This window comes from Rana temporaria, chromosome 5, assembly GCF_905171775.1.
Source record: "Rana temporaria chromosome 5, aRanTem1.1, whole genome shotgun sequence".
Classification (NCBI taxonomy): Eukaryota; Metazoa; Chordata; class Amphibia; order Anura; family Ranidae; genus Rana; species Rana temporaria.
The window spans coordinates 178,673,792-178,688,368 of NC_053493.1; the positions used below are offsets into that span (position 1 = coordinate 178,673,792).

A 14,577-nucleotide genomic window follows, 5' to 3' on the forward strand; every position below is an offset into this window, starting at 1 on the left:
ATAAAGGCCAATTACCGTTCTTTCGTTCTATGTTTTCCACCTTGGGCCCGATGATTGAAGGGACTCCCATCTTTGGGGGTGACTCCAATATGGCGCTAGATCAGGGGCTGGATAAATCTAATAAGTCTAAAACCACTCTAAACCGTCCCACTAGAGCTAGCTTGAAATTCGCCCGACTTCTTCATGCGCAGGGTTAAGCGGATGTCTGGCGGGAGCAAAACCCGACAACTAGGGACTTTACTCATTTTTCATGCCCGCATCAATCTTACGCCAGGATTGATCATATCCTGATGTCCACGTCCCATTTACCTACTGTATCTGGATCCAAGATTTTGGATTCGTCTCTCTCTGATCACTCCATAGTTGTAGCCGTTATCTATAATCCCTCTCGCAATCCTAAACCCTTTCAATGGAGACTCAATGAATCTCTCTTATCTGACCCTGTTGTTCTAGCTGAAATTAATAAAGCTCTCTCTGAATACTTCACCTTAAATAATACTGGGGATGTTTCGGCTGAGGTTCTTTGGGCAGCCCATAAAACTACCATCAGAGGGAAATTTATCCAATTAGCATCTAAGATGAAAAGAGAACGGAAAGTGGATATTGATAGACTTGAAAAGTTGTACACTTCCCTTAAAACCCAACACAAGGCAAACCCCTCCAGCATCCTTTTGTCCCAAATAGAAGCCGCTAGGTTGGAACTCAATCTTGCCCTTACCACGCGGGCTGAGAAATCGCTTAGATGGAGTGGGGCTAAATTTTATTCTCAAAAGGACAAGTTGGGTGGAATGCTTGCTACCAAGCTATCCCCTAGATCGAAATTCCTTACTCTTCCCAGGATTAGGACCCATCAACAGTACACGACCTTTGACCCCTCTAAAATTCTTTCAGTGTTCAGGGAATTCTATGGTAAACTATATGGTTCTGGTCGTCAGGCTTCTGTGAGTTGCATCTCTCAGTTTCTTGACACCCTCCCTATCCCTAAACTTTCAGCGGAGCATAAACCTGTTATGAAGGATCCGATCTCTGTAGCTGAAACGTTGGAGGTTATTAAAAGTCTGAAAAGGGGTTCGGCGCCTGGCCCGGACGGTTTTTCAGTACCATATTATAAATCATTTTCAGAAGTACTAGTCCCCTTTATGACAAAGTTTTTTAATGAAAAAGTTTCAGGTAGGCCCCTTGTTGCGGAGCTAAATGCCGCCTTTATAACTGTCATACCCAAACCCGATAAGAACCCGGAAGACGTTGGGAACTATAGACCGATCTCGCTGATAAACAACGACGTTAAAATCCTCACCAAGATTTTTGCTAATAGATTGAATGCCTTCATCAGCTTATACGTTCATAAGGACCAGGTGGGTTTTATCCCGGGGAGGCAGGGGCCCGACCAGACTAGAAGAGTCATTGATATTATGTCAATTCTTCAATCTAATTGGCCAGGAGGACCTAGACAGCGGGGTATGCTGTTATTCCTGGATATTCAAAAAGCTTTCGATACTGTTTCCTGGCCTTATATCTTTACACTTTTAGATAGATGGGGTTTTGGTTGTCGTTTTATTGGTATTTTGAAAGCCCTATATTCCTTTCCCACAGCATGTATTCGTCTACAGGGGTACTACTCCTCTCCGGTCCAAATAGCTAGAGGCACGAGGCAGGGGTGTCCTCTATCCCCTATAATTTTCGCTATGGCTATGGAAGCGATTGCGATTCGAGAGAATTCTCACGTGTTGGGGGTCTCTTGTGGTCCCAAGATGCACAAATGTGGCTTATTTGCCGATGATTTAATTCTCTTTTTCACGTCCCCCCTGATCTCTATTCCCAATCTAAATAAGATGCTTTTGGGGCTGTCTCGGGCCTGCTAGTTATTTTTTCTAAATCTCTAGCTCTTAATGTTTCACTTGATCTTGAGACGGTGGCCCTACTAAAACGGGATTTCCGGTTTGAGTGGAGTGATTCTGCTATCAAATATCTGGGTATCTTCCTAACATCTAAATTTGAAACTCTTTACGCCCGGAATTACCCCCCCATGTATCGTAAATTGGAACAGGACTTGAAATCTTGGTCTAAACTCAACTTGTCATGGCTAGGTAGAATAAATGCCGTAAAGATGACCCTGCTTCCTAGGCTTCTCTATCTTTTTCGAGCCCTCCCGATCCCTTTGAGGAAGGATCACTTGAAATCCTTCCAGAGCAAAATTTTGAAATTTGTTTGGGGAGGCTCGGGTTATAGGATTAAACAACAATCTCTTTTCCATTCGAGGAAACAGGGTGGCTTAGGGTTGCCCCACTTATATAAATATTACTTGGCATCAAGATTGGCTCAATTCTCCATAATTTTTACAAAATGGGATAAACCGGATTGGGTTCAGATTGAACGGCAGGCAGTCGAGACCCCCTATCCTTGCCCCTAATCTTTATCACTCGTATGCGTTATGGGATAAATTGAAATTGAATCCTAACCTCACATCTGAAGTTAAACCCCTGTCTCACCTCTTTCGTAATCCAAATCCCCCCCCCCCCCGGATTAGATATAAAAGCTTTTAGATGGTGGCTTGACAAGGGACTATATCGCCTGGGTCAGTTTTTCACCCCTAATGGTCCTGTTTCCCTAGCCTATTGTGTAAGTAATTTAGCCCTCAGAGAGATTTTGCTTTTATCAAATTAGTCATTTTTTACATAGCATTTGGTCCTCCAAGCCGTCCCCTCCTAAATTCACAGATTTTGAATTATTCTGTAGTCAGTCCATTGAGGGGAGAGGAGGCATATCGATTATCTATGCGTCACTATCCTCACCGTCCAATAAGTCCTCCTTCATGCTGGTCTGGGAGGAGGAATTTCAGTTTCAGTGGAACCTGGAGATCTGGCAAGCAGCTGTTTCCTCTGCTTTTAAAGGTATCATCAACATTTCTCTCATGGAAGCCAGTTTGAAGGTCATAACTAGATGGTACTTGACCCCCTCTAAGTTAGCTAGGATTTTCCCCTCAGCGGATCCTTTATGTTTTAGGGGGTGTCAGTTGTTGGGCTCTTTTGCACATATTTGGTGGGAGTGCCCTAGAATCAGGCCGTTTTGGAGGAAGATTCTTTTAACTATTAAGAAAGTTACTGGCCACGAGATTGCAGGGCATTCAGAATCCTTCTTGTTGAACGCTCACCTTCCTGGAATTTCTAAACAGACGCGTAGATTGATTCACTTTATTTTGCTCGGTGCGAAGATTACTTTGGCCAAAGCATGGAAACTTTCGAGCGTCTCTGGTAAGGCGGCGTTCAGGAAGATCTCCTGGATCATGTGCCAGGAAAAGGTTGCATGCCATGCTGAATGATTCAATGCCTAGTTTTGAATTGGTTTGGAGTCCATGGGCTCAGTTTATGGGTATCTCGCTTATCCCGGGAACCTAGGTCAATCTTTGTTAAGTTATTTTCAGCTTGTTGAGATGGTGATTTCCTGTCGTGCATACCCCCTTTCTCCCCTCCCAGTCCCCTTTTCTCTTCTTATCTTCTTTCTCTTTCTCCTTTTATTCTTTTTTGTTTTGCGCTCTCCCTTTTGTGTCCTTTTTTTTAATGTACTGATGTATAATGTTGCCTTCATTTCCTGCACCGTTAATTCGGGAGATGGACTCTCTATATGTGGATCCTGCCCGGTTGGGGGTGGTCTGGGGTGTCCCCACCCATTGACACAGTGAGTTCCCTTTGGGGTGCTGATGGTTGGGGGCCCTCCGGTCGACCTGCTATCCCGGGCCTTTTGTGACGGGGTTGGGGTCTCTTATGAGGCTTTCTTAGTCATGGGGGTGGCCGGTTGTCCTCCTCCTCTTTGAACCTCAGGGGTTGATCTTGGGTTTTTCATAATTTTACTGTTCATATTGTCTAAGTAACCTTATCATTCTTGAATTTGGTTTGCTTTTGTTTATAATTTGAGGCTGACCCAGTAGTCATCCATGGGTCTGTGTCTCTCCTGTTCTGACTTTTGTTATCGATGTTTGCACGAATGATTGCTTTATGTATTGTTACTTTTTTTTCTTTTGAAAATAAAACTCTTTGAAAGTAAAAATAAATCCTAGCCACTCTGGGCGTCTACCTTCCACACAGGAATCTATCTATGAAGTCTAACACAGCCTACTGCTGGGTAGACAGTGCTGGTCATACATCACAAACAATAGTCTTTTTATTTTGTTCACACAGAAAAATCAATCCTCTTCTCACCTTCACAGAAGACCTTCTGGCACTGCTCTCCTACTCACACAGCCTTAGGAGTGACGCAGCCAATTAGTGGTAATCCTCTGGGCTACTTTATAGAGGCCTTTAATTGCCTCACTCTGAACAGCTGGAGTCTTCCAACGGCCCTTAGCCTTCCTGGCCACATTTGTAGCCGACGCCCGATAACCATCTGTGTATCGTCTAAACAAGGCAGAAATGTATGTTCCGTCTGTGACAACACCCACAGATTTACCTGACTTCCTGTCACACTGGTCAGCACCCGCTGTGGGCTTACCCCTACAGCGGGCGTGTCTTCTACCCCCTGTGAGACAGGTCACTCGCAGGGGGCTTCTACTCTTTTTCTAGTCTCTCACTTTTTTCTCCTCTTGCTCACCCTTCTTCCCCCCCACTTCCCTTTTTGTTACCTTCCTTTCACCTTCCATGAAAATGGATGAGATTCATGTGGTCACCCTGAACGTAAAGGGACTTAATGTCCCCGAGAAGCGGCGGATGCTGCTCAACAACATGAGACGCCTGCAGGCTGATATAGTTCTCCTGCAGGAGACACATTTCAGAGAAAATACCTTCCCAATCCTCAAAAATAGATTCTACCCGACGGTGTACCATTCCGCGTACTCGGAGGCTAAATCCAGAGGAGTTTCGATTCTGATTTCAGCGAAACTACCGTGGACCCTGACAGCGGTCCAGACGGATCCGCTGGGCAGATTCCTTTTCCTCCGGGGCCTGGTCGGAGGCACGAAGGTTACCATAGCCAGCCTATATGCTCCAAACAGCCAACAAGACACTTTCATCAAAAAACATTTAGCCGCCCTCCGGAAATTCTCTGAGGGTCAGCTTATTGTAGGGGGAGACTTTAATATCCTGAAGAGGATACCTCCACGAGGCGCTCCTCGATCACTCGGAGCACGCGCAGGGCCATCCACTTAGCTCTGCACACATCACAGCTTATTGACACCTGGCGCCTTTTTCACCCAGGGGAGCGAGATTACACTTTCTTCTCCCGCCCTCACAATGCGTACTCGCGCATTGACTATATCTTCGTCCCTCATAACCAACTGCAGGCGGTCAAAGGAGTCTCTCTGGGTTCCATAACGTGGTCGGACCATGCACCGACCTTGATGCGGTATGCCCTGACCGAATTCTACAGAGGCCAAAGGAAGCCGTGGAGGCTCAATGAGAGCCTCCTCCAAGACCCCGAGATAGTGGCTGACGTGACTAGAGAAATCTCCAATTATTTCCGTACTAATACTACCACAGACAGCGGGGCGGGCCTGATTTGGGAAGCTCATAAAGCGGTGATTCGCGGGACCCTCATTAAGCAAGGTGCGAGACTTAAACGGCTAAGGACTGCCCAATTGACCTCCCTACTTGACAAACTTCAGGCCCTGGAGCTTAGTCACAAACAATCCCTGACGGGGTCCATTGAAGGCGGAACTTGACACAATCCCTGCGAGACCAGAAGCTGGCATCCTACATTCCACATGTGCGCTCCTCGACGGGCCAGAAAATAACCGTGCCCCAGCAAATATCGCAGGAATTCAAGTCATTTTACGAGTCACTTTATAATCTATCCACGACACCCCCACCCTCGAGTCGTATAACGGACTACATAACCTCCTCTCGCATGCCCACTCTGCCTTCCGAGACACGTGCCCTCTTAGAGGACCCCATCACGTTAGCCGAGCTACAGCTTGCGGTGAGCAATACCAAATTAGGGAAAGCCCCTGGTCCGGACGGCCTTACGCTACAATACTACAAAATACTACTTCCATCTCTGGGCGATCACCTGGTGGGGATGCTTAACGACCTTACTGAGGGTGGCACGCTGCATGCCTCTACGTTGCAAGCACAGATTTCCGTTATCCCTAAAGAGGGCAAGGACCTGTCGTGCTGCCGAAGCTATCGTCCCATATCCCTCCTTAATACGGACCTGAAATTGTTTACCAAAATTATTGCCACCAGACTACAATCCCACCTCCCCCATCTTATTCACCTGGACCAGGTGGGCTTCATCCCAACGAGAGAGGCAAGGGACAACACCACTAAAGTCCAGAACCTGCTCTACTCTGCCACCCGAACCAAGACACCTAGTATTTTCCTGAGTACCGACGCGGAGAAGGCGTTCGATCGGGTTGGCTGGGCTTTTATGCTCGCTACGCTTAGACATATACGGCTAGGAGGGAAAATGATGTCTTGGATCTCGGCGACCTATGTGTCGCCGACGGCCAGAGTTCGAGCTGATGGGGTGTCTTCTGACCCTTTCCCGATCGCTAATGGAACGCGTCAGGGGTGCCCGCTCTCTCCCCTCCTTTTTGCCCTCTCGTTGGAACCATTTCTCTGCCACGTACGGTTAAACCCTGACATATCTGGAGTGACAATCAATCATACACAACATAAGGTGTCGGCCTATGCCGACGACCTCATGTTTTCCCTCACTAATCCCAATACCTCCCTTCCAACCCTACTGAGGGAATTTGAACGATATGGTGCACTCTCCAACTTAAAAATCAATTACACCAAATCGGAAGCCATGGGCGTGGGGATACAGCAAACACAACTCGCACACCTGCATGATAGATTTAAACTAAAGTGGACGATGACCGCCCTGAAATATTTAGGCACACACATCCCCCAAACTACCGCACGGGTATACGACCTTAACTTCCCGCCCCTGCTGAGGACGATTCAGGCACTCCTGAACAAATGTCACACGGGACTACATTCCTGGGTAGGCCGCTGCAACATTGTGAAGATGACAATCCTCCCTAATAGGTAGATTCAGGTAGAATGCCGCAACTTTGCGGCGGCGTAGCTTAAGGAATTGAAAGTGGAGGTTCACCCTATAAAAAATTTCTAACACTGCATCCAGCCCAGTTGTGCATATAAAATGACACTGACCTTTTTTTTTTTTTTTTTCGTAGATAGCGTTTAGCCGTGGAATTCATCACGGCTTCCGGGTAGGGAATCCCGCGGGAGTGGGCGTTCCTATTGACATGCTAATTGATTGACATGCTAAACGACGGCGCACACAGCGCGTCACGACTTCCCGAAGGAAGCTCGGGTCGGCTCGGCTCTATTCGGCGCCGGTGCGCAGGCGCCGAATAGAGCCGAGCCGAGCTTCCGTGAATTCCACGGCTAAACGCTATCTACGAAAAAAAAAAAAAAGGTCAGTGTCATTTTATATGCACAACTGGGCTGGATGCAGTGTTAGAAATTTTTTATAGGGTGAACCTCCACTTTAAGCTATGCCGCCGTAAGTTAGCTAGGCAAGTACATGATTCACAATGTACTTGCCTGCTAAGTTACGACGGCGAAGCCTAAAACGGCGGGCGTAAGGGCGCCTAATTCAAATGTGTTGGGGTGGCGTGTTTAATGTTAATGAGGCTTGACCTCACGTTTTTTAAGTTTCATTTAAACTGCGCATGCGCCGGGCGCCTACATTTCCCAGTGTGCATTGCGGCTAACTACGCCGCACGGGCCTATTGATTTCGACGTGGACGTAAACGACGTAAATCCCGATTCGCGGACGACTTACGCAAACGACGTAAACATTTTTTAATGTCAACGCGGGAACGGCGGCCATACTTGACATTACTATTCCAACTAGGGCCCAGCTCTAACTTTACGCGGCCTATCTCTTACGTAAACGGCGTAAAAGTACTGCGTTGGCCGGGCGTACGTTCGTGAATCGGCGTATATCCTCATTTACATATTCTACGCCGACCGCAATGGAAGCGCCACCTAGCGGCCATCCAAAATATTGCAATCTAAGATAGGACGGCGCAAGCCGTCGTATCTTAGATATGTTTAAGCGGGCCTCTATCAGGCCTCCCATTTTAGCGTGGGGGGCCGCTGGAGCACTGTTGCGGAGCTCTCCGATCCCGCAGGCCCGTTTTGCTTGGACTTCCTGAGATCCCATCAGCTGGGTCATTTTCTTCGCTCACTAAGGCCTCCGGCTTCCAATGCCCAACCTCTTACAACGCTAGAGGAACTCTGCAACACCCCAGGTACCACGTCACATACGCTCTCCCTGGCCTATGGCCTTTTAAACACACCGCGCCCGGATTTTGTACCCCCGGGTATACTTAAATGGGAGGAGGAACTACACTGTCATTTCGATTCGGCCAAACGACAGCGCATCCTGAGGTTTACGCACAAGTCTTCCATCTGCGCCGAAGCCCAGGAGACCAGCTATAAAATCTTGTCACGATGGTATAGAACCCCAGAGCTCCTTCACAAGTTCTTCCCGGCGACGTCTGACCTTTGTTGGCGTTGCCGGGCCGACAAGGGGACACTCCTGCACATTTTATGGTCGTGCCCGGCTCTGAGCCACTTCTGGCGAGTGGTTCGTGAGGTAGTTCAGAAATTTGCAGACCGCAGTGTTCCAGCGGACCCCGCGTTCTTTCTCCTGCATGCATCTAACATCCCGGAGAAAGTATACAAGAAATCCGTGGTTAGGCACCTTTTGGATGCAGCCAAGGCCTGCATTCCTCTCCATTGGAAGGCCACACTGCCGCCGACGATCCCCCAGTGAATCGTGAAGGTGGAAGAGATAAAACGCATGGAGGATCTTATCCTCACAGCGCAAAACAGACAGGAAAAATTCACTGATACCTGGCAACTGTGGAATATCTTCATATACTCAGCTGAGGGCCAAGCACTGAGGGAGCCGGCGGCTGACGTGTGAACGTATACTTCCCAGCATCTATCTGCACGCCTCAGACCGTTGCTACTACAGTAAGGGAGACCACAAAGTAAGGGAACCCTCCTCCCCCCCCCCTGGGGAGCCTGTGCTCGGGGAGTTCAACCCCCGGAGCCCCTCCCTGCCCCCCCCCATTTCCCCTCTGCTACCCTTGACCGCTACTTCTTTCCTTCTCTTTCTCTCTGTCCTTAGTTCTGACTTTCTACCCTCTAATAGTACACACCCCCTTTTAGGGGGTCTTTCTTGAAATAAAGAGAAAATGTGGGGACCGGTCGCGTGACATGGATACTTTACTATAAATTGGCACAGTTGTTACTTTTCGTTGTATACCTAATCTATTACGTGTGCTGTGTGTATGGTTGTACCATGTCGGCCTGCGCAGCCTTGTCCCTTTTTACAAATAAACAATAAAAAAAAAAAAAACATTATATAACAAGAAATAATCAAGTAAAAAGCTTGTCATAACTATGTAACAAGATCAGCCGCAACAAACGACCATTTTAGTGTAGCATTTAAAAGCAGGGTGTAATGCAGCGCATTCTTTTCTTCTATATAAGTTGAAAACTACCTAACGAATGTGCTTAATCCATTCTGAACAGTAGTTTTACCAGAACAAGCGCTGCCGTCTCCTAACTTGCTTCTGAGCATGCGTGGGCTTAAAACGTCGTTTTAGCCTACACACGGTCAATGTTTATGACACAAAAAACGACGTTTGGGAAAAACAACACATAAAATTGAAGCATGCTTCAATTTTTTTTGTCGTTTTTCACAAGACATAAAACAACGTTTTCCCCCACACACGGTCATTGAAATAGACATTTTTAAAAACGTTGTTTTTTTCCATTGCATAAAGTGATGGTGTGTACGCGGCATAAGCAACTAAAACTGAAAAAATTAAAGCTTCTGAGCCTCAACAGGTACATTTTGATGACTATAGGGTTAACTGGTGATGGTAAATACCAAACTGCTAAAGGAATCAATTGCCTAGGTATGCTTTTGCTGTGTTAGGTTGATTTTTTTTCTTGTAAAATAATAAGGAGATAAACAATGAAGGGGGGCTGTTAGGAATAACAAGGAAAGGACAGGGTTTTGGGGATAGAAAGGGGTAGAGGGCAGGGTTAAATAAATATGAATATAAATTAAAAAAAATGTTTACAAGCTATATCTTATATGAATGGGTGATTAATGATTTGGTATTATACACAGTATTTTATATGAGTGTCTATTAATGGAATTCTTGTTTTTCATGATACTTTTTGACAGCACATACCTGGAGAAGAAACGGGAAAAGAAGTAAAAAAAAAAAAATGTGTGAATCGAATTTAACTCCTAGCACTGTTCTGGAAGACTCTTCATTGAAAGTTAGCACTAGAAACGAAAAGACAAAGAAATGGGGACTATTTGTCACTGGTGTTATTGGAGGGACACTAATGACATTATATGCAATAGCCACTCCATTTGTAGCCCCAGCATTCAGAAAAATCTGTCTACCTTATGTTCCTGCAACAAACAAACAGATAAGGAATGTACTGAAAATGCTTCAGTTTAGGAGTGGACATCTGGTTGATATCGGAAGTGGTGATGGACGCATTGTAAGTTGCAAATAATTGTTATTGCTGCTTTATTTGTTTCTTTGCTACTGGCAGGAGCATATAGAGATGTTTGTTTAAAAAAGTATGTAAAAACGTATTAACAAAATTATAAAACATAATATTTTAGATAACAAATGATGTTTACAGTAAATATTACTCATATTTTTTCTCTTTTCTGTTTCTATTGTAATGCACATAATACATGAACTATAGCTGGCTTGTGTCATTAAAGTGGAAGTCCATGCTTAAATTAAAATCCTTACATCTATAGACACAAAGGCCCGGATTCACATACATCGGCGCATATTTATGCCGGCGTAGCGTATCTCTTTTACGCTACGCCGGCGCAGCGCAGAGAGGCATGCACTGCATTCAGCAAGCCATTGCTCACCAAGATGAGCCAGCGTAGCGTATTTTCGAAGGCGCAGGCCAGTGTAAGTGGGCGTGACCCCATGCAAATGATGGTCCAAGCCTGGCGTAGTGGTTTACGCCCGGCGTATCGCAAACAGCGCATGCGCCGTGACACGGACCTATGTCCCGTACCCCTCTGCGCATGCTCACAACTACGCCCGGCGTAACCCCTAAGATACGCCGGCCCACCGCCTACGCCCAGAGCATAAATACGCCCAGACATGCGCCCGTCGAGCGCAAACGTACACCAGCAGCTTATCTTCCGTGGTGCAGGTACTTTTGCATTCTAAGTGATGTCTGCTCCTGTGACTGAGAGGGAGAGGAAGAAATTTTTTTTTTTCGCCTGAGGAGAGGGCGATCCTGATCTCTGCCATCTCAAGTTACGATGTGTACCTCCATGGCGCTCAGAGTGGCATGACCAGTAAGGTCAGGAAGGAAGAGATCCTCCAGGAGGTCACCCTGGAGGTCAATGCCATTGGCCATGAGAGAAGGACCTCCAAGGACATCTCTAAGAAAATCAATGACCTGCGTCGTCAGGTCAGAGATAAGCTGGCCCAGGTGAGGAGGCACGCCAGGGGCACGGGAGGCGGACCAGCCAGTACTGTCAGGCTGACTGCCGATGAAGAGGTGATGTCTGGAGAGGGATCAGGTGGAGGGCCTGGAGGGCTTTGACTCCGGTGAACAGGCCTTGAGGACAGGTAAGTGTTTTTTATCCCCCATCCAGTGTTTAGCATGTGAGGTGGTGCAAGGCAACATGTGACAAGTGTGTGGGTCCACCAACATGTGAATGCTTTGTGTCATCCACAGATGTGCTGGAGGGAGCGGGGCCATAGTCTGCTGCTGGACGACCCACTCCATCCCCGGAGGAGAGTGCCCACACCTCTCCTCTAGAGGAAGTTGAGGAGGAACATGGTGATCTGGAGGAATGTCCCTACCTCGAGGATGATAACATCTTCCCTGGAAACTTCGAGACCTCCACCCCCATCAGGGGAAGCCCCTCAAGGGCCTCCCCATACAGACGGGCCCAAGCCTCTCCAGCCCCCAGGAAGGCTTTGCGGAAGACAAGGGGTGTACCCAAATCCCTACAACAAGGGCTTGCGAGGGAACAGGCCCGCCAGATGCGCCACATGGGTGCTATTGCCTGTGACCTGCGCTGTGTGACAGACAGCCTGGCCTCCTTAGCCAAGACCCAGGCTGAATGCACAGTGGCTGTGCAGGGCACCGCAGCCACTGTGCAGCAGTGCCTCACACAGCAGGCTGAGCAGAGCACCTCAATCTCTGACAGCCTGCAGGATGTGAGTGCTAACTGCTCTGCTATGGTGACCTGCATGGGTGACCAAGCCCAGACCCTGGAGGCCATGAGGGACCACATGGTGGCAGGGGGTCCCTCACCATCTGGTGACCAGGGCTCTAATCTGCAGGCCAGCCTGGAGTGACATACCCTGGCCTCGTGGCAGAGGTGAAGAGCCTGGGAGTGGCTATACAGGCCAACACTGCTGCTATCGAGGCGGAGGGTCGGCAGACCAGGCGCCACCAGCGGCAGACCACCACCCGCCAGCTGCGGATGCAGGCGCAGACGAACTCTGTCCTCACCCGCATTGCCCTTGCGTTGGAGGGCACGCAGCCAGCATCTGCCAGGAGTGACAGACCAGGGGATGATCCTCCTCCTGATGCCCCACCCCCCACCTGAGGCTCCCCCCAGACAACTGAGGAGCCGGAGCCGTGGCACCAGGCCTGGCCCACGACAGGGCAAATGAGTGCTCTTTTTTTTGTTTGCTCAGACTATGAGCTTTTTTTTTTGGAGTGTCGTGCATAGATGGATGTGCCGTCCTCCAGTAAGGGCATGCCATGTCGGCCAATGGCATGATCCCTTTTATTTTTTTTGGAGTGACTGCACACGGTCAGTAGTGCAGGCTACAGTGTGACTGGTGTGTGAATGTGGATGACATTCCTGCCAGCAAGGTGTGTCACCTTGGGTCGTCAGGGAGAGGTTATCCCCACAACTGTGTGAATGTGATATGAATGGACAGCAACACCATTGGGGCCTTGGCGTGGCGTTGCTGCTCCCAAGTCCTGCATGGTGGACCTGGGCTAAACCAATGTGAAGTGGATGTGGTGTGTGTGAGCACAGGACCCCAGATGGCAAGTCCCTTTTTTTTTTTTTTTTTTAGAAAAAAAATATGTTTTTGATATTTTTTATTTTCTTTTTTTTAATCTTTTTAGGTCCTTTTTTTATATATATTATTCTTTATTTCGTCTTTCTCAATTTGCGGCAGCACCCCCCCAGGCCCATGGCTGAAGCTGTGTAAGGGGCCCCATAATTCCTGAAGGCGGCCCTGCCTGGCATGTTGGCCTGCAAGTGTGGTTGTTCAGTTTGTCCGTAACGGTGCTGTTGCTGTCCAGCTGACCTGTGCACGTCTGGTGCGGAGTTACACCTGCTTTATGGGGAATAACTTTAGGCCGGACGTAGAACTTGCGCGCACCACGCGTAGCCTGCGCCGGGCGCACGTACGTTCGTGAATCGCCGTATATCCCTCAATTGCATATTTGAAAACAAAATCAATGGGAGCGCCACATGCGTCCAGCGTAAATATGCGCCCACGATACGCCTGCGTAGACAAGTTACGTCGGTCAGATGAAGCCTATTTTCAGGCGTATCTAGTTTTGTGGGCACGGCGCAGAGATACGACGGCGCATATTTGCACTTACGCGGCGTATCTCGGGATACGTCGGCGTAAGTGCTTTGTGAATCCGGGCCAAAGGATCTAACACTAATCTATCTAGCCCTGTAAAGAAAAAATCAGTATACATACCTTTCCGCTCTTACCCGATCCGACCAGATCCCCTGCTGAACTGTCAGCCGTGGCCTTACTGTGGAGACAGGTGCAGAGGGCATAGACGACAACGGAAGCCCCATAGTAAATCTATAGGTGACGTCACTTCCCATTCATTTCACAGCTGTTTTCGGCCGTGTCCCCTGCAGAGGTTCCACCGCTGGAGACAGATCGGCTTCCAAAAAACGTATGTATACTAATTTTTTTCTATACGGGGCTAGATAGGTTAGTGTTAGATCATTGGTGTCTATAGATGCAGGGATTTTTTTTTTCTTTTTTTTAAATTCATTTTTTTATTCGTTTTTTCAAACATTACAACAAGTCAGCATATTGCAATTCTTTTTTTCTGCAGATTAAGCATGTTATTTCTTTACAATAACTTTCTCTAATTTCAAATAATCTCCAGGGATTTTAGTTTTAGCATGGACTTCCACTTTAATAAACCAACTTGTGTCAACAGAAATAATTTTAATGTTATGTCGCTGATGACTTATAGTGATTGATTGCCACCGGCTGTACTGAGCCGCAGCAAGAATCTCTGATTCCCGCCACTACAATTTGCACCAGCAGCCCTAATCACCGGTGTAAATGTAGCATGGGGCTACTCATATTTATTATCACAACTGAACAAAAATGGCAGCAAATGTGGGGCAACTTTGGACTTTCATGGTACGGTAAAAATTTACATATGCAAATGTATAAAAAATATAAAATTATTAAGACAAGACATAATTAAAATACTCCTTTAAAGCAAAAATACAATACACACAAGCTTCAATCTCTGAATAAGAACTGCAAGAGTAGACGTGTATCCCTCCATGGAAGGG

At 47.4% G+C, this 14,577-nt stretch overlaps 1 protein-coding gene across 2 annotated transcripts in view; it reads left to right on the plus strand.

The window, feature by feature from the left end:
• ATPSCKMT (ATP synthase c subunit lysine N-methyltransferase) overlaps nt 1-14,577 on the plus strand; it is a 197,487-nt gene that overhangs the window by 62,752 nt on the left and 120,158 nt on the right. For both annotated transcript variants that reach the window (XM_040353426.1, XM_040353428.1), the window contains one exon: nt 10,177-10,505. In XM_040353426.1, the coding sequence (XP_040209360.1) occupies nt 10,221-10,505 (285 nt within the window). In that variant the 5' untranslated portion in view covers nt 10,177-10,220. The remainder of the gene's footprint in view (nt 1-10,176; nt 10,506-14,577) is intronic.